Raw genomic sequence first — 26,355 nt, forward strand, 5'->3', positions numbered from 1 at the left:
GCACTGCGTGCGGAGTATCCGATCAGACTGAATCCTAAATCATTGAAGGGAGAAGAGGTGGCGGACACAGAAAATCCAACCACATATATTCAGAAACAGCTGAAAAGGTGGAAACAAGAAACTGGGGGGGTCCAGAAGGAGACCCATTAATGGCAACATTGTTTAGACAAGCTGTGATTGATGCTATGCCGCCAGCAGTATAAAGCAAGCTGGAGGATGTGGTCGGTTTAACTTCTAAAACGCACAAAGAGTTTTGTGACCATGTGTCTCATGCAGTGGAACAACACAGAAAAAATGAACAAAAACTCAAAAGTCAAGAGAAAGAGTTACAACGTAAACTAACTCAATTACAGCTTGGAGAACTCACAAAGAAAAATAAGAAAAAGATTCAAGCTTCAGTAACAAATGCAGCAGCAGAACAAATGACAATAATGTCTCCAGTAATTGCTCCACAACCAACTCTTCAGTCAAGCCCACTTACAGCAGTCCCTCCAAATGAACACTTGAACTCTGTGCCCATAATAAATGTTTATACTCAACAGCCAGGACAAATGGGATGGAGAAAAAAACCCATACAGTGAGGCCAGAGAGGCAGAGGCAAGCCTCCAGGTTTGTGCTGGGCCTGTGGACAGCCCGGACACAATAAAAATAGCTGTCCAACTTATCCATGGCAACAGCGGCCTCATGGTGGAAGGGAGGTGAGCTGGCAACAGCCTAACCAGGGTCCAGTACAGGGCCCAGTAAACCCTTGGGGAGGTCCCAATCCAGGCTATTAGGGGTGCCCAAAGAATCCTAAAGGGGAGAGTCAGCTTCCAATTTTAACAACAAAAGCTGATCAAGAGCCTATTATGCAAATTAAGATAGAGGGAAAAAATACTCCAATGATGATTTATACGGGTGCAAATTTTACTTGTTAAAATTTGAAATATGCTTCAAATCTCCCCTTGTCTGGAAAATTTGCAAAGACAATAGGATTCTCAGGAAAAATGCAATTGATTCCCATAACAGCTCCAGTGTGTCTACAAATAAAAGATCAAAGTATAACAATGCCCATTCTGGTATCAAATCAAAATCCTATCAATTTGTTAGGAAGAGATGCATTATGTAAATTAGGGCTACAAATTTGGTGTTCTCCAGAAGGAATATATATTGATGCAATAGGAACAGAAACACAAATGGTGGTTGCAGAGCCAAAAACAAATGTTTATTGGATAGGACAGATAGAACAAGATGTGAGACAGACACATGAGTCAATAAATGGGGAAAGTTTATGGAAGCACAGATACCTGAAGCACAGCTATCAAAGTCTGAGTAGTTATCAAAGTAGTTATCGGTCAAAAGAAAGTGACACAGATGGCTACAGCATCTGATTTAATAAACACAACTGAGACTGAATTATTTAAGGAAATGGAGTGTCAGGTACCAACTGAACTATGGTCTCAACATGACACAGATATTGGATTAATAAAATCAGCAAATCCAGTAAGAGTTCAACTTAAGCCAAATGCACGTCTACCTAGAAAAGCACAATATCCTTTAAGGGCAGATGCTGAAGCAGGAATAAAGGACACAATTGAAGGCTTAGTGAAGGCAGGAGTATTGATAGAAACTACTAGCTACTATAACACTCCAATTATGCCTGTAATCAAATCAGACAAAAACAGATGGCAACTTGTTCATGATTTACGAACAATAAATGAAATAACAGAAGATATGCCAGCTGAGGTACAAAACCCGCACACTTTACTGACAAATGTCCCTCCTGATGCCAAATAGTTTACTGTAATTGATCTCTGCTCTGCCTACTTCAGTGTACCGCTTGCAGAAGAGAGTAGGTATTTGTTTGCATTTACATATGCAAATAAACAATACACGTATACTAGAATTCCTCAGGGATATAAACATTCACCACATTTGTTCAACAAGATTCTTAAGGTGGATTTAGAAGACCTCGTAATAGACGGTACACTATTACAATACATGGATGATTTAATTATCTGTTCTACCTCACTAGAACAATGTCACAAAGATTCAATTAAGGTATTGACAAAATTAGCACAAGGAGGACACAAGGTGTCTAAAAACAAATTGCAATATTGCCAACCTCAAGTGGAATACCTGGGAAGATTATTTGCATTTGGCACACGAGCTATAGCTCCAGCTCAATTAGAAGGTATAAGTAAAACACCATTGCCTCAGACAGTAGGACAAATGATGACTTTTCTAGGAATGACTGGCTTTAGTGCCGACTGGATAGAAGACTATGCAGTAAAGACAGGGCCTTTGAGAGAAATTATGAAACAAGCAGGATTACAACATTTAAGTAATCCATTAAAATGGAACACAGATGCCTTACTAGCATTTGAAACAATAAAAAAGGAATTACAACAGGCCCCTGCCCTGGGAACGGCAGAATATGATAAAATGTTTCATCTATATGTGGCAAATAAAGTTGATGGTTATGCATCAGCTGTATTGATGCAAGAGACCTGTAGTGGAAGCCTATAGCATACTTCAGCACAAAGTTAGACAATATAGCCCAGGGATACCCACCATGTTACCAACAAGGTTTAGCTGCAGTGTATAATGCTTATGAAAAAGCATCCACAATAACTATGGGGTACCCAGTAACTATATATACACATCACAAAGTTGTGGAATTAATAGAACAAGGGAAATTTGTTTTGACACAAGCTCGAATTCTAGCCTATTCCTCATTACTCACATTTTCAGATGTGACCATTAAAAGATGCCATACAGTTAATCCAGCTGAATTAATTCCGTTGGCATTTGAAGGAAAACCTCATGAGTGTGTGAATGAGTCCTTGGCATTTACTAGATTACAACCAGATCTTGAATCAACACCTATTTTTGAAGCAGAAGTTACTTACTTTGTAGATGGTTCTAGTTTTAGAGACCATGAAGGAAATCATACAGGATATTCAGTAGTGAAGAAAAACAAAAAAGAATATGAATCTGTGATATCACAACATTGTGTACAGCCTTGCTCTGCTCAATTAGCAAAATTAAAAGCTCTCACAACTGCATGTCAGTTAGCAAAAGGACAAACTGCTAACATTTTTACAGATTCAGCATATGCTCATGGTGTACAGTCTTGGTCAAAAGTTTTGAGAATTACATAAATATTGGAAATTGGAAAAGTTGCTGCTTTAGTTTTTATAATAGCAATTTGCATATACTCCAGAATGTTAGGAATAGTGATCAGATGAATTGCATAGTCCTTCATTGCCATGAAAATTAACTTAATCCCAAAAAAACCTTTCCACTGCATTTCATTGCTGTCATTAAAGGACCTGCTGAGATCATTTCAGTAATCGTCTTGTTAACTCAGGTGAGAATGTTGACGAGCACAAGGCTGGAGATCATTATGTCAGGCTGATTGGGTTAGAATGGAAGACTTGGAAGACAATTACATGACATTTACGCAAAGAGTCAGTATTTGCAGTGTTGGCCCTTCTTTTTCAGGACCTCTGCAATTCAACTGGGCATGCTCTCAATCAACTTCTGGGCCAAATCCTGACTGATAGCAACCCATTCTTTCATAATAACTTCTTGGAGTTTGTCAGAATTAGTGGGTTTTTGTTTGTCCACCCCCCTCTTGAGGATTGACCACAAGTTCTCAATGGGATAAAGATCTGGGGAGTTTCCAGGCCATGGACCCAAAATTTCAACATTCTGGTCCCCGAGCCACTTAGTTATCACTTTTGCCTTATGGCACGGTGCTCCATCGTGCTGGAAAATGCATTGTTCTTCACCAAACTGTTGTTGGATTGTTGGAAGAAGTTCCTTTTGGAGGGTGTTTTGGTACCATTCTTTATTCATGGCTGTGTTTTTGGGCAGAATTGTGAGTTAGCCCACTCCCTTGGATGAGAAGCAACCCCACACATGAATGGTGTCAGGGTGCTTTACTGTTGGCATGACACAGGACTGATGGTAGCGCTCACCTTTTCTTCTCCAGACAAGCCTTTTTCCAGATGCCCCAAACAATCGGAAACGGGCTTCATCGGAGAATATGACTTTGCCCCAGTCCTCAGCAGTCCATTCACTATACTTTCTGCAGAAGATCAATCTGTCCCTGATGTTTTTTTGGAGAGAAGTGGCTTCTTTGCTGCCCTTCTTGACACCAGGCCATCTTCCAAAAGTCTTCGCCTCACTGTGCGTGCAGATGCGCTCACACCTGCCTGCTGCCATTCCTGAGCAAGCTCTGCACGGGTGGCACTCCGATCCCGCAGCTGAATCCTCTTTAGGAGACAATCCTGGCGCTTGCTGGACTTTCTTGGACGCCCTGAAGCCTTCTTTACAAGAATTGAACCTCTTTCCTTGAAGTTCTTGATGATCCTATAAATTGTCGATTTAGGTGCAATCTTAGTAGCCACAATATCCTTGCCTGTGAAGCCATTTTTATGCAACGCAATGATGGCTGCACGCGTTTCTTTGCAGGTCATCATGGTTAACAATGGAAGAACAATGATTTCAAGCATCACCCTCCTTTTAACATGTCAAGTCTGCCATTCTAACCCAATCAGCCTGACATAATGATCTCCAGCCTTGTGCTCGTCAACATTCTCACCTGAGGTAACAAGACGATTACTGAAATGATCTCAGCAGGTCCTTTAATGACAGCAATGAAATGCAGTGGAAAGGTTTTTTTGGGATTAAGTTAATTTTCATGGCAAAGAAGGACTATGCAATTTATCTGGTCACTCTTCATAACATTCTGGAGTATATGCAAATTGCTATTATAAAAACTTAAGCAGCAACTTTTCCAATTTCCAATATTTATGTAATTCTCAAAACTTTTGGCCACGACTGTACACAGGATTTTTATTTTTTTTGCCATAAGTCTATACATTTTGTTACATCTTTACTATAGTGATAATTTTGACTTATGTCTGTTCTAGAGACGTTACAACTTTTTGATAAAGCTCTAATTGGTTTTCTTTTGGAAAATGTTTCAAATGAATCCTGAATGCATTTATGACTGTAAAAGCATGTAAAAGTTTAACACAATCGCAAAATTGATCAAAGAAATCGCAATAGGTTTTTTTTTTTTTTTTTGTCCATAACGCAAAGCCCTAGTTCATTCAAAAAATACAATTAACAATCTAGCTTCTGAGTACTAAGTTATTATCCCAACAATAGCGGGGTCAGTTAATTTTTTTGAAGTGGGCCGCGCAAACATATGTGTGTGGTTGTGTGGGCCGCGAGTTGAAAAAGGTTTTTTGGAAATCAGGAGTTCCTTCTAGAGCTCCAGAACTTTTAACATTCGGAACAACTAAAGGAAGTAAGATAGCACCTGAAAAATGTGAACATCAAACTATAGCCTTACCTTCAATAGAAATCTATGAAGACCAATCATTAATAATAACAGATTTCTTTTGGATCGGTGGAAGTGAAATATTATTGCCTTCTTTACCAGTTGGATGGAAAGGAATATGTGTAAGAGTACGATTACTTCAAGAAGTTAGCATGGCACAATGGGGAACAGAACAGAGCACGAACAAGGAAGACAATAGAACTAAAAGAGGATACGAGCCACACCCCAATGTATATTTAGACTCAATTGGACAGCCAAGAGGAATTCCTAATAAATTCAAGGTAAGAGATGAAATAAAAGGAGGTTTCGAGTCAATCTTAATTTGGATCACACCAAACAAAAATACAGAGTGGATTAATTATATTTATTATAATCAACAAAGATTCATTAATTATACTGATGAGGCGTTAACCTTATTAGGCGACCAAGTGCATGCAACAAGTAGAATGACATGGCAAAACAGACAGGCTCCTAATTGGCTCTTGGCAGACAAGGGAGGAGTTTGTGTTATGTTTGGAGATCAATGTTGTACATTTATGCCAAATAACACCGCCCCTGGAGGAGCTTTCAGTGAAGTTATGACCAAAATTAAAAAATTAAGAAATGAAGTTACAGCAAATGCCAGAAGAGACCAACAAATTTGGGATTGGATTGATGTGAAATTTGGAGCATGGGGAGCATGGTTTGTTAAACTGGGAATGTTTTTAGGAGTTGCCATATTAATAGGAGGATTATTATTTTGCTGTGTATTACCTTTATTAAGAACATTAATCGTCAATGCTACTGTTAAGCAAATGGAAATGATAAAAGTCCCAATAATAGGATCACTGAAAGGAGTCTGGAGGAATATTATGAAGGATGGCTAAACAAACTAAACTTAAATGAGCAATTTTTTGATGATAGTTCCATTGACTCTAACGAGGATAATGAAGATGTCTAAAGGTGAACCATACCCTGGATATAAGTGCCAGTTTAACTTCGGCCGAGGGAGGCTCTCTACAATACATAAGGTATCTGAGCTGAAGATCAATTTTTATAATCTTGTGATATTCAATGTGTGATGTAATGTATGTATTTTATGCCTTTTATACATAACTGTGATAACCACAGGCAAATGCTGAACCAATTGCACGCTCATGTTTATAACATTGTGTACTATTAAAGAAGGAATTAGGGAGACTGGATCTTTTACTCCCTCCTCGTCAAATTAGGAGAGAGATGTTTGGTCCAGTAATCCCTCAGAGTGGAATTTCATAATCTAGTCACTGGTGATAATACAATGTGACTTATTTAGTCACAAGGTAGTGTAACTAAAATGACTGGATTATGGAGTAGCACTCTGGATAAGAATAATCAAATGTGAAACTTACTAAGTCTCAAAGGGGAGAATATGTGGAAGATTTTTATTAGTAAGATTTTAATCAATCAAGTATATAATCAATGTGAATCTAGCCATTTGTGTTGCTAGTTATTATTCCATTATAATCCTATAGGTAAAGTATAGAAAGGAATTTGTCTACGTGCTGGAATGTGAAAAACTGATGAGAAACATATGGTCAGACATATAGACAGGGCCTTTCTTTATAATAAATCAAGCAGGGAGCCTCTTCTCTCTGGGGAGGTATTAAAATTGTAATCATAAGGAAAAGTTTGACTATGTGGAACCGCCCCATATAGTGTATATAAGGAGATACCAAATAACATTAGAGAGATCTCCTTGCAAGGAACTCTCGAGTTTATTCTCCTTGAAATAAAGTATTTTCTTCTGAGAGAAAAACTCCAGACTGAGTGTGCTTCTTCAGAGAACCGGCAGATGACACTACAATGATGTGTAGCCAAGAGGTTTTGAGTTAAGGATCCCCTCAATTTCAGTTAACACTGTTCTCAAAAACTTCTTCTGTGACAGTCTGCGCCCGCAAGGTCACTTTAAGAGCAGCTTTAATTGAACGTATCTCCCTTTCCCAGCATCCACCAAAGTGGGGAGCTCCTGGTGGATTGAAGACAAACTTGATTTGTGTATATAAATAAATAAAGGTGATTTGCTGAGAAGCAAGATGGTCTTGTAGCTCCTCATGCAAAGCAGCAAAGGACTCATTCACCTCTCTTTCTCCACCTTTGAAGTTAATACCTTGATCACTTAACAACTCGTTAGGCTTCCAACGTCGAGCGATGAGGCGTCTCAGGGCCATTAAGAAGGAGTCTGAATCTATGCTCACCAACAGATCTATATACACAGCCCTGGTTGTAAGGCACTTAAATAATATGCCCCACCTCTTCTCATTTTGGCTTCTGATCTTAATTATGTAGGGTCAGAAACAGTCCATGCCAGTTGAGAAGAAGGCAGGCTTAAAGAGCTGTTGTCTTACAAGTGATAATTCACCCATTCAAGGAAGTTCTGGCTGTCCCTTCCATTTTCGACACTCTCCACATTGATGTTGGTGTCGGCGTACTGCTTCGCGGCCTCGCAATACTCTGCGAACACTCGTTCTGGCCCGGGGTGGTGCAGCTTCTTATCATAATCCTTGATAATGGGTTTGGTCACAGGATGTTGAGGGGCAAGAACGACAGGATGAACAGAATCCAATTCTGCCTCATTGCAGCATCTTAGGCGCCCACCTACACGTATAAGACTACCGGTGGGGTCAAACTCAGGAGAGAGAGAAGCCAACCTGCTCGTACCAGATACTGGTTTCCCAGACTTCAGTTGGACCATCTCGGTAGGGAAGGACTCGGTCTGCATTTGACGAAGCACTGTTTGTTCTACTTCTCTCTGTTTGTCAGCGCATGTAATGCTCGCCGCCCCGTGAAGCTGCTGACTGCATGCCTTTATGAACTCCGCCAGTGTGTCATACTGCTGTGGATTTGGCAAAGGTACAACTGTAGTCGATCCACAAAATACGGACTGCCTTAACTCACTACTCTGTTCTTCAACAGGCAAGAAAGGTAGCTTGGGCCAATTTGCTGGTGGCAGTTTGAGAAATGAAGGACCTTGATTCCACTGGCTTCCTTTTACTAGGTAACACAGGCGTTTACCTCTTGTGATGCTGTCCGCAGGATTGTCCTCGGATCGTATGTAACGCCAGGTCGCAGATGCTGTTAGTTCTTGTATTTCCGCCACCCGAGTTCCCACGAACACCTTGTAACGACAAGAACTTGACAACAGCCAGGTAAATAAAGTCATAGAATCTGACCAGAGTGTTACGGAACCAATGGGGATAGTGAGTTCTGTGACAAGGACATTGGAGAGCTGGGCACCACTCAGAGCTGCACATAGTTCGAGGCGAGGTATAGACTGCTGCTTTCGGGGGGCAACCCGTGACCTGGCTGCTAGAAATGCAACTACAACTTGGCCTTCTGCATTCTCCGTCCGCAAATAGGCCACAGATCCATAGGCCTGCTCCGATACATCACAGAATATGTGTATATCACGTCTTCTAGTTGGGAGATCCAAGTCTGGACTGGAATAGCATCTTGGTAGTAATATCTTTTCCAGATCTCTCAGTTCTTTCTCCCATGAACTCCATAAGTGGAGCCGATCTTCAGGCAGTTCTGGGTCATCCCAGTCACGTTTTTTATCCTATAGGCGCTGCACCAGCATCTTCGCTCGAGTGGTGTACAGAATATTATAGCAGAGGGGATCGTATTGGCTGGCCAGGACCCGATATATGCTGCACATTGTTACTTTAGTATTGTTCACTATCCTGTGCTTGTAATGCAAAGTGTCTGACTGACAATGTCAGAGCAGTTCAAGGGTAGATTCATGGGTATCTTGCAGTCCCTGACTAAGCCAGAGCTCACAGTTGTTCGATCTTGTATCAGAGGGAAGATGAGCAACCACTGCCGGGAAATTACTGGCCCACTGTCGCAATTCAAAGCTTCCTTCATTTAGTAGGGCATAGAGTCGATCAACAAGATCTTTGGCGGCATCTTTGGAGGTGAGGCTGTGGAGACAATTGTCAACATAGAACGACTTTTCTATGACCTCTCTCACCTCATCTCCTGGTTGAGTGCGGTCCAGCAAATGCTTTTGCAGGGCGAACGTGGCACAACAGGGACTACAAGTAGTCCCAAAGAGAAGCACTTGCCACTGGTACACATCTGGTGCTTGTTCTAAGGTCATGTCTCTCCACAGGAACCGTAGTAAAGGTTTGTCATCAGGGAGCAGCCTCACCTGATGAAACATCCCCTGGATATCACTGCTTAAGGCTGTGGAATGTTCACGAAAACGTAGTAGCACTGCTAACAGGGTGGGACTTAAGGTGGGAACTGGAAGAAGTAGCTTGTTCAAATTCTGGCCCTCATATTGAAATGAGCAGTAAAACAACTCAAATCTTGCCATATTGAGTGACCATATGGTGAGGGATGATCTCTCAGCCTCGCATGGTTGCAGTTTCTCTACATAGCTAGCATTCTTGAGTCTCTCAATCTCAGTTTTATAAGCACAGGCCTGATCAGGGTTTTTCATCAACTTCCGCTCAATGCTTCTTAGCTGCGGCAGAACAGCTTCTTTTGGCATGTGCAGAGTGGGCATGTGTTGTATACGAAGGAGCGGGGTAGCATAACGCATGACACCATCCACATTAACTCTCACTGTTTTCTCTTGCAAGAATCTGATGGCCTCTTGATCAAGTTTTGACCGTGTCACTACTTTCTCACTGCGGTACGGAATAACATCCATCTGCCACAGCTTTTCCACTTGGGTAAACAGATCAGCATTGGGGGAGATGGCAGTAAAGAGGCATTGGTGAGTGTTGAGTCTTTGCTTGATTTCGTGTGTAGGGCCTTGTAGAGTCCAGCCTAGCCTAGTTCGAACTGCAGCAGATCCACCTGGAGGGCCTAGGTGAACAGGCTCAATTGGGGTGACAAGGTGTGGACAATCTGAGCCAATTAGTAGTACAGGCTGTACTCTATCTATTTGTTGCAAAGGCAGTCCAACTAAGTGTTTGTACCTCTTTTGGAGGGATTAAACATGGTGAGTTTGCTCAGCTAGACCAAGCCTTTCGGCTGAAAGGCACCTTGAATGTGGAATTTCTTGTGTCAGTTAGTGACAGGAGATACAGTAAACGAGACTGCCGCCCCATGAAGAACCTGTTGGTCCTGCCTCACCGTCCGCAGTATTAGGTCTTCAGGCTGCCCTTTCAAATTTAACTGCTGTGCTGCTGTGTGGAGCAGTATGGTCCTCTCCGACCCATCGTCTAACATGGCATATGCCTCAATAGATTTGTCCCCATTGGTAATGATGACTTTGCTCACCTTTAAGAGAACCTTGCGGCTGTAAACAGGGCGATCCACATACAGGACATCTTTGGTGGTGTTAACCAGACAGGAGTTCTCTTTAGTGTCCATTTCAGATTCGTTAGCAACAGTCCGTTCATTTACATCATGCAGGATAAGGAGGTGTTTCCATGGCATGTCTTACAGGGGGATTCCAGGTTGCATTTTGAAGCGTGATGACTCCGTCAACAACACCAGCATCGATTGTTCTTACGGATCCCAGATTCCTTCTGTTCCTTTGTGAGCTCTTTGAGATTGTCACACCCATTTAAGAAATGATTGTTAATGTCACAGTAGGGACAATATGCATGCAGTCTTCCTTTTAATCTGGCAGATTTAATATTTACATCTGGAGTTGGTAATTGGATTTCACCCCCAGTCATGGATTTCTCCGTGCCCAGCAAAATGGAGGTTGGTTTCCTTGAAGCTCTTGGGTCACGGCGGTCCTGCCTTTTCTTAATGATGGGTTCTGGTTGAAGAACTGTCATCCTGGAGCCATCATCTTGTACTTGGAGCTCGTACTCCAACCAGTTAGAAAAATCAAGGAGAGTTTGTATGGCTACCCTCAGTGGGTGGATGTATCTCTTAAAGCTAGTTCTCAGCTCATGAGGTAGTTTACTTTGAAGTCGTGACACATGTGAACCACAGTCCAACTCAACAGTTCCTTCTGCTCCCAGTTGTTCCAGCATGCTCACTAGAGAACGCACACAAAGGCCAAACAGCTTAAAAGCCTTCACGTCTCCTGTTCTGATGTTTAGGCCATCCATTACTTCAGCAATGTTCTGCAGGACCAGTTTGTGCGGTTGTCCATACATCTTAATGAGAGCTTGCATAGTGTCTGTATAATGGTGTGTTGAATTGCAATAGGAATCTGCCACTAGTAGTGCCTCCTCTAATTGTAAATGATCTTTAAGTATCTGATACTTCAAGCGTTCGGTGGCGTCAGCAGGGAGGAGGTTCTCTAATGCCATGCGCAATCTTGAAAACTCTCTTGGATCTGATTTTGTGAATGAAGGTATAAAAGGCTTAGGTCCTCTGTATGTTCTCTCCTGGAAGCATGGTGCTGCAGCTCTGGGAATGTCCTCAGATCGTCGTGCAAGATAGGACTCTTTGACATCCAATGATGAATAATAAGGGTCTCTTGAGACCTTCTCATCAGCCTGGATAGGTTCAGCATATGGATAAGTCTGAGGAGGAGTATTCACTCTCTGAGCAGAGGTACGATACCTTGGCATAGCTTCAGGCTGATCATCAGGTATGGATGAAATGTCACAGTCCCTCACCTGATGTGTTATCTGCCTGATCTTGGAAGAGGGGTAAAGTCTCTGCTTTTTGTGGTGGGTACTGGCTACAACATGTTTCTGGCTCATGTAATTGAGGAGCTGATATGGGAGGCATTAATTTGTGTGGGGTGGCCATAGTATTTGCTAACTGCTGTATTTCTCTTTTCATGAAGGCATTCTCTGCTTTAAGACCTTGCAATGCACTTAAAATCTCTGGCAGTTGTCGAATGCAGCTGCGAAGATCATCATTCTCCTTCTGCAGGTCCTCCCAGGCAGATTGTCGAGCCTGAGAATGCAGTTCTTCCTTCTCTCTCTGCAAGTCTCCCCTTATATCTTGCCATTCATCCAGTAGCACCAGATCACTGGGGGGTGGACGCTGACTTATAGGTGTAGAGACACCGGACTCACGCTCTGAAGACAGCGGGGGATCGACAGCCTTAGCTTCATCATCACTGGAACATGCAGATTGCTGGGATCTCCTCTCAGATCCAGGCCTTTGTACTTGAAAGTCTGCTAGATATGCAGGTGGCTTTACATGTCGTCTGGGGCGGACAACGGGAGACCCTGTCTGGGATGTCATTCTCTGCAGTAATTTGAGATCCGGCTCGAAGGACCACTTATAATTGAGGTTTCAAATTGTTTAACTGATTCAGGTGGATTCGAACCCCATTTTTCTCAGTCCATTTCCTCTGTACTTGCAATGTTGCAAGATAGTCTCTCCTCCAAGCTTTCCAAAAGGCATCCGCCAGACACTGAACTTGTCGCCATTCTTTCTTGTAGAGGTCCTTAATGTCAAAGTCCCCAAGAGGTGCTGGTACAGTACTAGCCTTTTGATTGAGGAGCATGGCAGGGGACAGAACTTCCAATGTGTCTGGATCAGAAGAAATAGGAAGTAAAGGTCTAGCATTCATTATTGCCATGACTTCGGACATGAGAGTAGTCAAAACCTCATGGGTAAGACGGGAAAGGCCGTTTTTTAGCAGCAATGCATGCAGAATATTCCGTGCTATGTGGATCATTCTTTCCCAAGCTCCCCCCATGTGGGAAGAGTGGGGAGCATTAAATGTCCATACGCAACCTTGCTCCTGCAAGTAACCTTTTAGTTCTGGATCATCTGCATTGATTTTCAGTTCTCGACAGGCTCCGATGAAATTTGTTCCTCTGTCGGATCTGAAGTGTTTGACTGGTCCGCGAACTGCCAAAAACCGTCTGAGGGCATTAATGAAACTTGAGGTTGACATGGACTCAATGACTTCCAAATGGACAGCCCTTGTACTTAAGCAAAAGAAAATGACAACCCATCTTTTACTTTCAGCACTGCCACCCCTAGTGCGGCATGATATTATGTTCCATGGCCCAAAAACATCCAGACCCACATGAGTGAATGGAGGATCCACTTTCACTCTGTCCATAGGTAAATCTGACATTCTCTGTTCTTCGAGTCTACCTCTTAACTTCCTACAGAAAACGCACTGATGAATCACACGGTTGATTAGATTAGTTCCTTTTACAATCCAGAGATCTGCTGAACGTACTGCACCGGCAGTTAGATGTCGTCCTTGATGTGCCACTCGATCATGGTAGTATCTGACCAACAACGTGGCTACGTGTTGACTTACTGGAATTATTAGTGGGTGTTTTTCCTGTTCAGACAGTTCTGCTGATTGTAAGCGACCTCCCACTCGAATAAGTCCTTCGGTGTCTACAAAGGGAGATAGTCTCTTCAGAGTACTCTTGAATTCATCTTTATAGTGCTCTTGCTGCACACATTTAATAATAGAAGTCTTTGCTTGTGTGCGCTCAGACTGGAGACATTTTTTGCACCAATGCCAGCCTTTGCAATCCCCCATATTTCTGTCTTGAGAAAATGATTTTGCAACATGGCCAAGCATGGCTATACTTCTTACAAGAGATCTCCACTCAGAGAAGCGTTCGAATCTGTGTGATCCCAGAGATTGTTCTGTCGTCTGCCTGGCCAAGGTTACCACATGTGGGCGAATGTCCTGATCCTTCTCTGGCTCTACAAGCTCAAATGATTCATTTTCAGTAGTGTCCCCGAGAATAGGCTGATGGAGGAATCCTGGACCATAGAACCAATTAGTCTGAGGTAGGATAGCTGCTGGAATGAATCTGGTGCTGAGATCTGCCGGATTCAGGTCTGAATCAATGTGATGCCACTGTTCTGGCTTTGTGGAATGTCTAATTTGGGCCACTCGATAAGCAACATACACATAGAATCACCGGGAAGTATTGTAGATGTATCCTAAAACGATTCTACTGTCAGTGTAGAACTTTACTGCAGTTAGTTCCACATCCAGCTCTTCTTTAATCAGTCCTGCCAGCTCGACAGCAAGAACTGCCGCACACAACTCTAGACGTGGCACTGTGTGAGCAGGGTATGGTGCCAACTTTGATTTGGCCATAACAAACCCAATGTGACACTGACCGTCTGTAGTTACAACCCTCAGGTAGGCAACCGCTGCTATGGCTAATGTAGAGGCATCAGCAAAAATTATTATCTCTCTCTTGGAAGTGTAGGAAATGGAGAATGGAACATAGGGTCTGTGAATCTTGACTTCCTTTCCACTGGGCTTCTTTATCAGCTGGGAGTGGCGTGTCCCAGTCAAACTGCTCTGATGACAGCTCTCTTACTAAGGCCTTACCCTGCATGGTAACAGGAGCAACAAGTCCCAAAGGATCATAGAGACTGTTAACTGTTGAAAGTATGCCCCGTCATGTGAATGGTTTAACTTCTGTAGATACCTGAAAAGTGAAACAGTCAGTCTCTAAGTTCCAGCTCAACCCTAAACTTCTTTGGAGGGGAAGAGGATCGACACTCAAATCCAGATCCTTCAGGTCATTTGCTCTTTCAGATGTAGGGAATGCTTCCATTACTTGATGGCTGTTTGATGAAATCTTGTGAAGCTTGATGTTTGACTCAGCTAACATGTTTTTGGTGTTTTTCAGTAGATTGATGGCTTCAGCGGCACTGGATACAGAGATCAGGCCATCGTCCACATAAAAATTTTTATGGACAAAGTGCTTGGCTTCTCTTCCATGCTCGTCTTCTCCAAACTCAGCTGCTCGTCTCATCCCAAAGATTGCCACAGCTGGCGACGGGCTGTTACCAAAAACATGAACTGTCATTCGGTACTCTGTGATTTCTTTGGAGAGATCGTTATCCTTGAACCACAGAAACCTCAGAAAGTTTTGGTGATCTTCCCTGACCTTGAAGCAGTAAAACATCTGTTCTACATCAGCTGTAACTGCAATCTGCTCCCTACGAAAGCGCATCAAGACCCCCAGGAGCTTGTTGTTTAGATCTGGTCCACGAAGAAGAATATTATTCAATGAGACGCCTTCATATTGTGCACTAGAATCAAAGACGACCCTAATCTTTCCAGGTTTCATAGGGTGGTACACACCAAATATTGGTAAATACCAGCATTCTTCATCAGGCTGCAGTGGGGGAGCTATTTCTGCATGTTGGTTGATGAACAAGTTTCGCATAAACTCCACAAAGTGTTTGGCCATCTCGGGTTTCCTTTGTAAGGTGCGCTGGAGGACATTAAGACGTTTCATTGCCTGGTCTCGGTTTTTCGGCAGTGGGCTGCGAGGTAAACGGAATGGTAAGGGAGCTACCCAGTGGTTTGACTCATCTATGTACATTTCTCTGTTCATAATTTCAAGGAAGATGTTATCCTCAACAGACAGTGAAAGCTTATCATCCTCAGGAGTCCTCTGAAAGACTTTATCACCAGGTGATCCGTAAAACAGCTTGAGACAGGACAGCTAGATAGAGTCGATTGGTATTGATCATTTGGAGTACTAAACTGTTCTTTGACTTGAATTCCTTTTGAGCAGGGTGTGAAAAAAGATGTCCGTCCATTTTGCAATATGTTTGTTCTGAAAACATTTGCAGTCTCGGATTTGTGTACTCCTCCCATACAAACCTCTCCCACAATGACCCAGCCTAAGTCAAGACGCTGAGCATATGGCAGGTTACCAGGTCCATTATACTGTTCTCGAACCTTATGCACACTTAGAATGTCCCTTCCAAAAAGAAGAAGAATGGGAGTGTTTGCATCATAAGGTGGTATTTTGTCAGCCATTGGCTTGAGATGAGAGAAGTATTGTGCTACTCCAGGAGTAGGAATTTCGTTGCGATCTTCCGGCAACATGTTGCATTCTAAGAGTGTGGGAAGTGACACTTGAGTTTTCCCATCCAGTGAACTAACAATGAAATTATCTGCTCTTCTTCCTATTGTCTTTGTTGTACCTGCACATGTACGAAGAGTATAGGGAAAAGAATCTCCATTGATCCCAAACAGCTCGAAAAAGTCAGACTTTGCTAGAGACCGGTTACTCTGGTCATCCAGAACTACATACATCCTCTTAGCCTTTCCAGGGGAGTTAGATGGGTAAACATCCACCAAACAGATTTTTGAGCACGATCTAGGTCTAAGAGCTTTGCCACAGATTTCTGTGCACTTAGAAGTAACCTCAGATAATACATCACCTTCAGGCTTCCCGCCCTGCTCTTGCTGTGTTACTGGAGATTCCACTGCCCATGGAGCTGATCCTGGGTGCATTGCAGAGACATGGCGATCACTGTTACACTCTCTACATTTAACAGCTGCCGCACATTCCTTTGCTATGTGTTTAGTGGAACTGCAACACCTGAAGCAGATAGACTGCTCTTTCAGGTACGTTTTCCTTTCATCCAGGGGTTTTCCTCTAAAACCACGGCACTTTGACAACGGATGTGGCTTATTGTGAATTGGACATAGTTTACAAGGATCTGGAGGTTGGTTGGCTTTAGAATTAGGAACTGTGGTTAGCCCTTCAGTTTTCCTCACTGACACAGGTATTTTGTTGCTGACCCGTGGAAATTTCTCCTGTTTGGGATGGCACTGCATGGATAGCAAAAAACTGGGATCATTTCTTATTCTTCCTTGGTCGCAAATGAATTTCACAAAGAAGCCAAATGGGGGAAATGCGACACGATAATCCTTTTGTCCATCCCTGTTAGAAATCCGTGGAAACAGTTTTCTCAAAAGCGCATTCTCAATTACTTCTGGGCAACAATAACACTCTTCCAATCGCTGCCAAAGCATACGGACACCTGTTATAGGAAAATGTGCATGAACCGATCTGATCCGTTTGGCTTGCATTGATGACTCTGGGCCGAGCCATTTTGTAAGAAGGTCAAGCTCTTCTCTGGCTGTTAGTCCGAGGTCTTTTGTGACATCTTGAAAAGAGGATTTCCATGCCCAGTAGTTCTCAGGATGATCATCGAACTTCACAAGACCAGAACTCACCATCTATTTTCTTACCATTTAGTTTGCTAAATCAGATGTATATGGTAGGCTAAACATGGGAGCTTTAATGCTGGGAGCTGGAGATGTTTGAAAAGCGGAGAGATGTCCATGATCTCTCTGGTTGTCCATTGTCTCCTGTTTTATTTTTAATCCCTCCATTCCATAAGATTGATATACATGTGGAGATGTTACTGTTGCTTCACACAGAAGAGGTTCAGCATTCTTTAAGGGTGACTGTAGAATCGGAGTACCAGAATACTGCTGCAGATTTTGTTCCACTGCATGCTTCTGAACATACTCCTTAGTATGCTGAGTGCGAACTGAGTGTGTCTCATGGTCCAATTCCGCTATATTTCCTTCCTCAATGTCAGCTGCTGCTTCATAAATTGCTGTGTCAGCGGACGCTGCAGTCGCTTCTTTATGAGATTGTAGCAAGTATAGATCTGCTTCTACTTCTGCTTTTTTCCTCATCATAGCTGCTTCTCTTTCTGCATACGATGCTTTAGCTCGAGCTGCTTCTGCTTTAGCTCTCGCCCGAGTCGCTGCCACACTGGCTGATGACCAACTTGATCTTTGAGATGATTTCCAGCTAGAAGCTTGTGATCTAATCTCAAAGGCCTGAGAGGTTTCTTTCTCATCACAGTGTGACTCCATACTTGCTGCTGAAGAGATGTGCAATGCAATGTAACAATGGTCGTGTAATTCCGCTGTTTTAACCCGCTGTGTCAATGTCTTTTTACTATTCTGTTCTGACCAATTGCGTTGCTTGAGCAAAGGTTTAACAGATAGCGTACACTTTCAGAAAAGAACTACAGAAAGCAGTCTTCATAACCTTAGTGACTTTACTGGTGATTGTTCTTCTCACTTCTTTTATGTAAAACTACAAACAAGAATAAATATGTATGAACATTAGGTACACCTTTACATACACATCCAGCTAACATTACAGTTCGGTTTTGTACATTATACCAAGAAATTATATTCAAAAGAGATTCTATACAAACAGAAGAGAAATTAGCAGTATGCTAAAACAAAGTATGGAACCAATAATGCGAATCATATCTGTATATAACAAAATACAACAATAATCCTGATCTACACTTTACTTTAATCTACACAACACTTAAAGCACTATTTAGTATAAAACTTAGCACTTACAGACATATATTTCCAAGGTTTTAACGATGGAATCAATAGCCCATAGGAACTGTATGAACATTCTTCCCGACTGCATTCACTGAGAGAAATCGAAAGTAAACGGCAAATAAAGTGCAGTACCTTAAATGTCCAGTAGGAGGCGGAAAAGAAACACTGCTAGACATAAGCAACAGCACAGTGCCATTATTGCACTAGGAGTGACTGAGGCACACATTTAGTATATTGTAAACGGCAAGACATTAGTCTCGAAATAACTCAATAAAACATTAACATATCTCACAGTAAATACTTAACATTACTTGCATCAGATATAATGAACATGAAAACAAGCTTAATGGTGACAAGTCAACTATATATATATTGTCATAAACACATATACACATGGCGCAATAGCGCTAGATGAATCTCACTCGCGGGATCAAACAATCAGCAGATGGAAATAAAGAACAATAAAATGCTTACTTTATATGCACGCACAACTATATTGCATCAGTAAGTGTGAGATATTGCAGACGAATGTGAGATTAAATGGATTGCTCATGGAAGGAGTTAGCGTTCTGCATGTCTGCTCAGCGCACCTGCTCAACTTCCTGTGATACACAGGCACGTGATACACATGATGGTGATGTTGCATATGTTCATTGGTCACAGGAAGAAGCCTTTTGAACACCTATTGAACACCGAGTACATCGCAGCTAAAACAATTTTCCCTCCCATGGCAAGACGTACACATCCAATACCGCAAATTAAGCTTTTGTCGAACACCAACGGGTGCTTCGCAGATAAAACAATCTCAATTTTCCCTCTGATGGCCGGAGAGACTACCCATCCAGTGTCGCAAATGTAAAAAATAAATAAATAAATAAAAAAACACTGGATGCCGGCCATAGCCTCCCGGCCAGATAGCCTTACCTTTTCTATCCTATGGCGGGCGAGGCTTCTCTCTTCGATGCCAGGAGCTCGAGCTCCCATCGGATGCTGACGAGAGCCTCCCGGCCAGACAACCTCACCTTTTCCATTCTGCGGCCAGCAAGGCTTACCCGTTCGTTGCCAGGAGCTCACACTCCCTCCTTTCTTGCCATTCTGTCTTACGTACCGAGAGGTTTACCCATCCAATGCATGGAGTCAGGGCTCCCATTGGATGTAGGTGAGAGCCTCCCGGCTAGACAACCTTACCTTTTCCGTCTTTTGGCCAGCGAGGCTTAACCGTTCGATGCCGGGAGCTAAGCTCCTGTCGGACGAAGGTAAGTGCCTCCCGGCTAGACAACCTTTTCCGTCCTTCAGCCGTAGAGGTTTATCCGTTCGATTCCTGGAGCTAAGCTCCTATCGGACGTCGGTCAGAGCCTCCCGGCTAGACAACCTGACCTTTGCCATCCTTTACCCGTTCGATGTGAGTGCTCCCATCGGACGCTGGCTAGAGCCTCCTGGCCAGACAACCACTACCATTCCACGTGGTCTAGGTCGCAAAACCGATCTACCCAATAAGCAAGCCGTCCGATGCCGCAAGTACCAAACACACAAACAAACCCTCCTTCCTTCCTACGGTCGTCGAGGCTTACCCGTCTCATGCCGTGAGTAGCGAACTCCCATAAGACATCAACGAGAGCCTCACGGCCACACAAACTTACCTTTTCCATCCTATGGCCTGCTATGCTTATCCAGTTGTTTCCGGGAACAGGAAGTCCCCGTTGGATGCTGGCGAGAGCCTCCTGGCCACTTAATGTTACCTTTTCTGTCTCACATCCGGAGAGGCTTACCAGTTTGATGCGTATGCTCCCTTCGGACGCCGGCAAGAGCCTCCCGGTTAGACAACCTTACCTTTTCCTTTTCTATGGTCAGCGAGGCTTACCCGTTCGATGCGTGTGCTCCCTTCGGATGCCGACGAGAGCCTCCTGGACAGACAACCTTTACCTTTCCACTCTACGGTCGGCGAGACTTAACCCGTTCGATGCGTGTGCTGCCTTCGGACGTCGGTAAGAGTCTCTCGGCCACACAACTTACCTTTGCATTTGACGTTACTCTCGTCAAATCCTGCAAAAAAAAAAAAAAAAAAAACCTCTCAGCTATCATTGTATCTTTTAACCCCACCTGGCAAGGCTTACCTGTTCGATGTTCTGAGTTTAATGCCCCATCGGATGCCGCGAGAGTCCTCCCAGTTGGGTTTTCCTTTCCACTCTCCCCATCCGGCGAGGCTTACCCGTCTGATGCGTGCGCTCCCTTCAGACGTCTGTCATCCATCCGATGCCATGAGTTGGGATCTCCCTTCGGATGTCGCCAGAGTCCTCCTTGTCGGCCAGCCCAAAACTTTTTATCTGCCAAACCGAGAGGACCCAGACATCCGTCATCCTGAGTCTCAATCTCCTGTCGGAGGCTTCATGGGCCCTCTCGGTCAGCCTTAGGCCCTTCGCCCACTGAATAGCAGGGGCTATCAGCCAGTAGGGCCCGTATGCCGACACCGTGACCTATTCCGGTCGAGGCAACTCGAGTCCTCCCGGTCGGGCACCACAACCACGCTGCTCCTCCTCATCGGCCGGTAGGGCTCACCGTTCCAATGCCACAAGCTCCCGTTGAGCATCGGCTCGAGGCCTACCGACCGGGTGCCAACAACCACGTAGTTCAATACCTGCAGCCGGTAGGGCCTACTCTTCCAACGCCTAAGTCGCTCCCACCGGAGTACGTAGGCCCTTCCGGCCTGCCAACGAGATGACTTCTCAGAAAATCAAAATCAGCCCCCGCCAGTACTCTATGCTATTTTTGGGGGGGCGTTCTTTAAACTGGCGGCTGTCCTCTTGTACATTTGCTTTTTGGGGGGTACTCTAGGTTCGGGCCATTCCCGAGCTCGGAGCCCTTCCCCGGACAGCACGCCAAATATGCATACCATACCTCAGCTAATTATATGTAAGCGTGAACTAGTGAAATAATGCACGAATGGGGGATTTCATGAAAAGACTACATTTTTTAAAGTTCAAAATTGTGATTTTGGTCTGTTTTCAGATTTTGGGAGAGAGTGCTGCCAGCAAAGATGGGGCGGGTGCAACTGCCACTTCAGATCCTGAAGATGATGGAGATGGAGACATCTCTACAATGGAACCTGAGCCAGAAGTGGTCCATCGTGGATCACAGTTCAACATAAGATGTTTACATCGTTCATTATGTAAGGATAAGGATTACATGTCAAAAATTTTCATGATCTCCATGGTTACTATTTTGTAATTTCCACTTTTCAGACAGTAAAGAAAAATACTGTTAAAATACATGTTAGAAAAATATATTTTGTACTGGGTTGCATTAGATGTGCATGTGCATGTGTTGTTACCAATGAATGTACAATGGTGAACAATTATTAAGATGAATCTCTTTCATCTAAGCTGTTCAGGTAAAGCCTCAGATGGTGGATGTGGGGACTCAAACCAAAAGGTTTGAGCATCGCAGATCAACTCCACTGGCCAGTCCTGAACAAAGTGATGATGAATGGTCATTTTCTGATATCATCAACCATTCTGGTGGTATGTCATGGAGTCCAGGGGAGGAGATGTTGAGCGAGTTCTCTGAGGAGGAACCAGAAAAACTGGAATCTCTCAGTGACCCAAAGTAAAAACCTTTTTATTAATGGAAACTGTTTCTGATTGTGTATCAAAAAATGTCATAGTCAGAATTAATGTGTATTTTCCTTTTCTTGTTTTCAGTGCTGTTGACAAGTTCATTGTTTGCCAGAGACAGTTGCTGTCCTTATTCACGGTTTGCCCTGCATGCTGTGGTGAAACCCAGGGACACATAATGCACCCGGAAGGAACTTTAATAAAAGTCAAGCAGGTATATGTCTTATTTGTCAACTTTCTATGAGGAGCTGAATTATAGTCTGTGAATGTACAGTATGTCTATTAATAATTTTTGTCTTTACTATACAGTTTTTTTACTGGCTCATCTTAAAGCTGCTTGAGTACTGAATCTTCTCTAATCTTTCAGGCCTGCAGAACTTGTGGTTATGAGCGTTACTGGCAAAACCAAGAGAAGGTGCATCGAAACATGCCTGCCTGCAACCTTTTACTCAGCGGTGCCATCCACTTCTTAGGTTGCATGGCTACTCAGACAATCAGGATGCTGAAGCTGTTTGGACTGCAGTGCATAAGTCCTGGCACTTTTTTCTGCCATCAGCGCTATTACACTATCACTACCATTGTGCAGGCCTGGAGGAATGAGCAGAGGGGAATCATCAGGGAGTTGAAGGAGACTCGGGGTGGATTGATCCTGTCTTGTGACTGCAGGTAGAATGGTCCAGCTCACGTCACTGATGTAGAACAGGTCAATGTGTTTTTGCATTAACCTCTAAATGTAACTGTTTTTGACATTCTTAGATCAGATTCTCCTGGACACTGTGCCAAATATGGTAGCTACTCCTTGATTGAGGATCGAATTAACAAAGTTTTGGATGTTCAGCTTGTCCAAGTAAGTTAATGTCACACAGAAATCTTGTGTCTGATTTAGTTACTGATATTACTGTTACTGTTCAGTAATAATCAGTTGGTTTTACAGAGCTCAGAAGTCCCAAGCAGCTCTTGGTGTGAGCTAGAGGGTCTAAAGCGAAGTATGCAGTTCCTGATGGACCAAGACTTGCAAGTGTCTGCTCTGATAACAGGCAGAAATCGGCAAGTAATGATGCTAGGAGAGATCTAAAGCTGAACAGCATTGACAGGCACAGTATCACTCAAAATAAATTCTAAATTCTATAAAATCAATTTGTGTTTTAGGTGGCCAAGTGGGTACGTGAGAAAATGTGTTCAGAAGGAACAATGTATTTCTTTGACGTCTGGCATATTGGGAAAATTATGTATTGTGATGTTGGTAGTTATATATAACAGACTTTATGTTTGTAGTTAAATTCACTTTCCTAATAATTAGTATGCTCTGCTCTGTTTGTCTGCTCTGGAGCAGGTGTACAGAAAGCACTGGATGCTACTGCAAAAGAGAGGGACTGTGAGGATCTAAAGCTGTGGAGGCCAGCCATTATCAACCATCTCTACTGGACCGCAGCTTCCACCCCTACAGGAGATCCAGATGAGATGCAGGCAAAATGGCAGAGTATGATAAATCATGTACAGGACATACATGAACACAGCACTCGTGCATTTACCAGCTGCGCACATTCACCGTTGGAAGGAGAGGCAAGAAACAAGGAGTGGCTGGAAACAGGTACAACATAATAGCCTATGTTAAAAGATGTCAAATGTTTTGAGGCTAAACTTTTTTCAGTGCTTGTTAGGTTTAGTTTGGTTTTATCAGTAGGTAACCCCATGTGTACTAATAATTACTTGTGTTATGAAATGCGACAGACTATATGACAGAATATGTTTTATTCAGGATCACCAGCAGCCACTAAACTGGAGAGTGTAGCTGCCAGGAAAGCACTGGTAAAGGATATTCGACAATTGTCACCTCAGCATCAGACATTCTCCCTGGAGGCCTACCATTCCCTCATTCTGCACTTTGCTCCCAAACACACTGGCTTTTCTTTTCTTGGGATGTACAGCAGGTAGTGTTATCACTTAAAAGTATCGATACTAATAAAATTAGTTTTTTTTTTTTTTTTCAATTTCAGGATATTGCAATACATCTGTACTTTTGTAGCAGGTAAATGATGACAGAATGAATATGGCTAAAAACTAATGCAGTCTTGTATAGCAGACCAAAATGTTATAGATTGATAATAGCATTACATATTGTTTGCAAAAAAATAATTGCAAAGATGAGTAATTGTCTTAGACCCATTTAAACTGAAAACATTAATGTCATGTATTTCTGTTGCATTTCACTGCATTGGGTTAGCTTTGGAGACTTATCTCGTACAGATCTTTTTTTATGTGAGTCAACCATGTTATTAAATGTGTTCTAAACATTTCTTTCCTCAAGGATACGCAACAAATCTTATGGTCTCTCTGGTTGAGGAATACTGCAAGTCACCAGAGGCCATACAAGAAAGCAGTGCTGTCCTGTCCTCTGCTGCACCGCCCACCCTCACCTCTTCCCTCCAGAATGTTGCCAAGGATGAGGCAGCCAGCCTCCATCTCGCACGACACTCATGTTTTAACATGTAATAAAAGATCAATTTTACCAGTACAGTTTGTTAAACTGGATTTATAAATCGTCTTCAAAGCGGGGCCACTTAAAACCTTTGTATGTTTGTCCCTCCTCTGCAAACTGCTTCCTTATTGCTGACACAACACATGAAGGTATGGCTTTCCTAATGTTCCTGCCTAGTAGTCTGTATGCTGTGTATCGGAACTGCCTGCGGTTGAGATTGGGACATAATTACATTTTGATCATACCATGTTTTCATAGTAAACAATTCCAATGGTAAATATTGCATGTCCTGTTGGCTGATATTCTACTGTACTACACAACACCAAAGTTTTTTTTATAGTAAGTATATGGAAACCACTGAGTTTAAAAACCTGCTTAACAGGATTTACTATTTTGGTGTAGAAAAGCTGTTTCTTTGAATTGCAGTGTGAAATAATTTTTGCTCAAAACCTACTCTGGTCTGCTGGCTTGGAGAGGGCCATGCTCCTGTCTGAAGTTCATGTATGCTATCTGCAGCACAAAAGGATTCAGACAGGATGTTTCAAACCCTGGATGGAGTGTGAGGCAGGTAATGTCTTCTGGGGGATCTAGGTTTTGGACAAGGGACCAATAGGCTTCGACCTCCCTACAGCACACACTCACCACTGCTGATGGCATAGCCTCACATCTACCACACAAGCACCTGTTAAACAAATGTGCTAAGATAAACTCACTCTCCTTCCCTCCTTGTAGCTCTAGTGGTTGGTGTAAGACCTTGTAAGAAACGACATGTAGACTACTTACTGCCTAAAGCTTAGGTAAATATGCACTGTAAAAAGACACACCCCCTGCACAGTATAGGCTGTCAATTAGATGCATTTATCTGCATGCCTTACAACCAGTATCCCTCCACGTGACAATAAAAGATACTTGTTACAATGACTGTATTTACATGAACAGCATATTCCCAACCTAACCGGAACACTAACTGCTTTCATACACGTACTCCGCAGTACATGCAAGCTCATTTACATAATGTCCGTCGGGAATACTAAGAGGGGAGTAGTATAACAGCCGGCTATGTTCGAAATTCCAGCTGGCCGGTTATGTTGTTCAGATATACGGCCCAAGCGCTTGACATCTGAAGAAGGTTTACAAAATTTCACGATAAACTATGTTGTGCAGAAATGCACAGAATTTCCATCAAGTTCCAGACTAGCTGACTGTCACAGATGTAAGCTATAGCCTACAGCCTACAGAATTCATTTAAAATCTGGGATTGTAAATTAATTATTTTAAGACCCATGTTGCTGGCATAGATGGTGACAATCTACATGGATGCTTGAAAAACAACAAAGTCGACAGCAATATTGCTAAATATGATTTATTAAAGATACTGCAATGTGATAAACATCGAGACAATGTTAGCCACAATTAACTATAGCCTGTGGTCACTCACCAAGACACCTGCCCAATTCTCCACCGATTCTCCTCACACCACAACTCTATCTCTCTCCTCTGTCCATTTACCCTTCCCCTTATCTCTGCCTGACCCCTCTCTCGCCTAGGCGGCTCGTAATTGAAGATGTACACAGAGCCGAGCCAGATAACGAACAACAGACTTCTCGAGACAAGAACCGTTTCTGTCAGACGCGTCCGATTCGAGAACCGAGGAGCTGATGATACTGCGCATGTGTGATTCAGCGTGAAGCAGACTGACACACAGAGCATCTGAACTGAACTGATTCTTTTGGTGATTGATTCTGAACTGATTCTATGCTAGTGTTTTGAGTGCGGGTAAACCGAAGGCTTGAATCAAGGGCAATCATAGCCAATGACGCCATTACACCGAGCACAAAAGAACCGGTGAACCCGTTTTCTTCAACCAGTTTATTGAATCGAACTGTCCGAAAGAAGTACTGGT

The 26,355-nt window shown here is 43.0% G+C and overlaps 1 protein-coding gene and 1 long non-coding RNA gene across 2 annotated transcripts; both read left to right on the forward strand.

The window, feature by feature from the left end:
- Positions 1 to 20,642: 20,642 nt before the first annotated feature.
- Positions 20,643 to 22,643, forward strand: LOC132098984 (uncharacterized). The gene is made up of 4 exons (XM_059505321.1): positions 20,643 to 21,528; positions 21,743 to 21,965; positions 22,061 to 22,187; positions 22,341 to 22,643. The coding sequence occupies exons 1-4, from the start codon at positions 21,303 to 21,305 to the stop codon at positions 22,641 to 22,643; spliced, it is 879 nt and encodes a 292-aa protein (XP_059361304.1). The 5' UTR covers positions 20,643 to 21,302.
- A 59-nt stretch (positions 22,644 to 22,702) lies between these two features.
- Positions 22,703 to 24,178, forward strand: LOC132109455 (uncharacterized). Its single transcript, XR_009424504.1, has 3 exons — positions 22,703 to 22,820; positions 22,908 to 23,564; positions 23,733 to 24,178. It is a non-coding gene; the product is annotated as an uncharacterized LOC132109455 (long non-coding RNA).
- Positions 24,179 to 26,355: the final 2,177 nt, after the last annotated feature.

This window comes from Carassius carassius, chromosome 2 (assembly GCF_963082965.1).
Source record: "Carassius carassius chromosome 2, fCarCar2.1, whole genome shotgun sequence".
In the NCBI taxonomy this organism is placed as follows: Eukaryota; Metazoa; Chordata; class Actinopteri; order Cypriniformes; family Cyprinidae; genus Carassius; species Carassius carassius.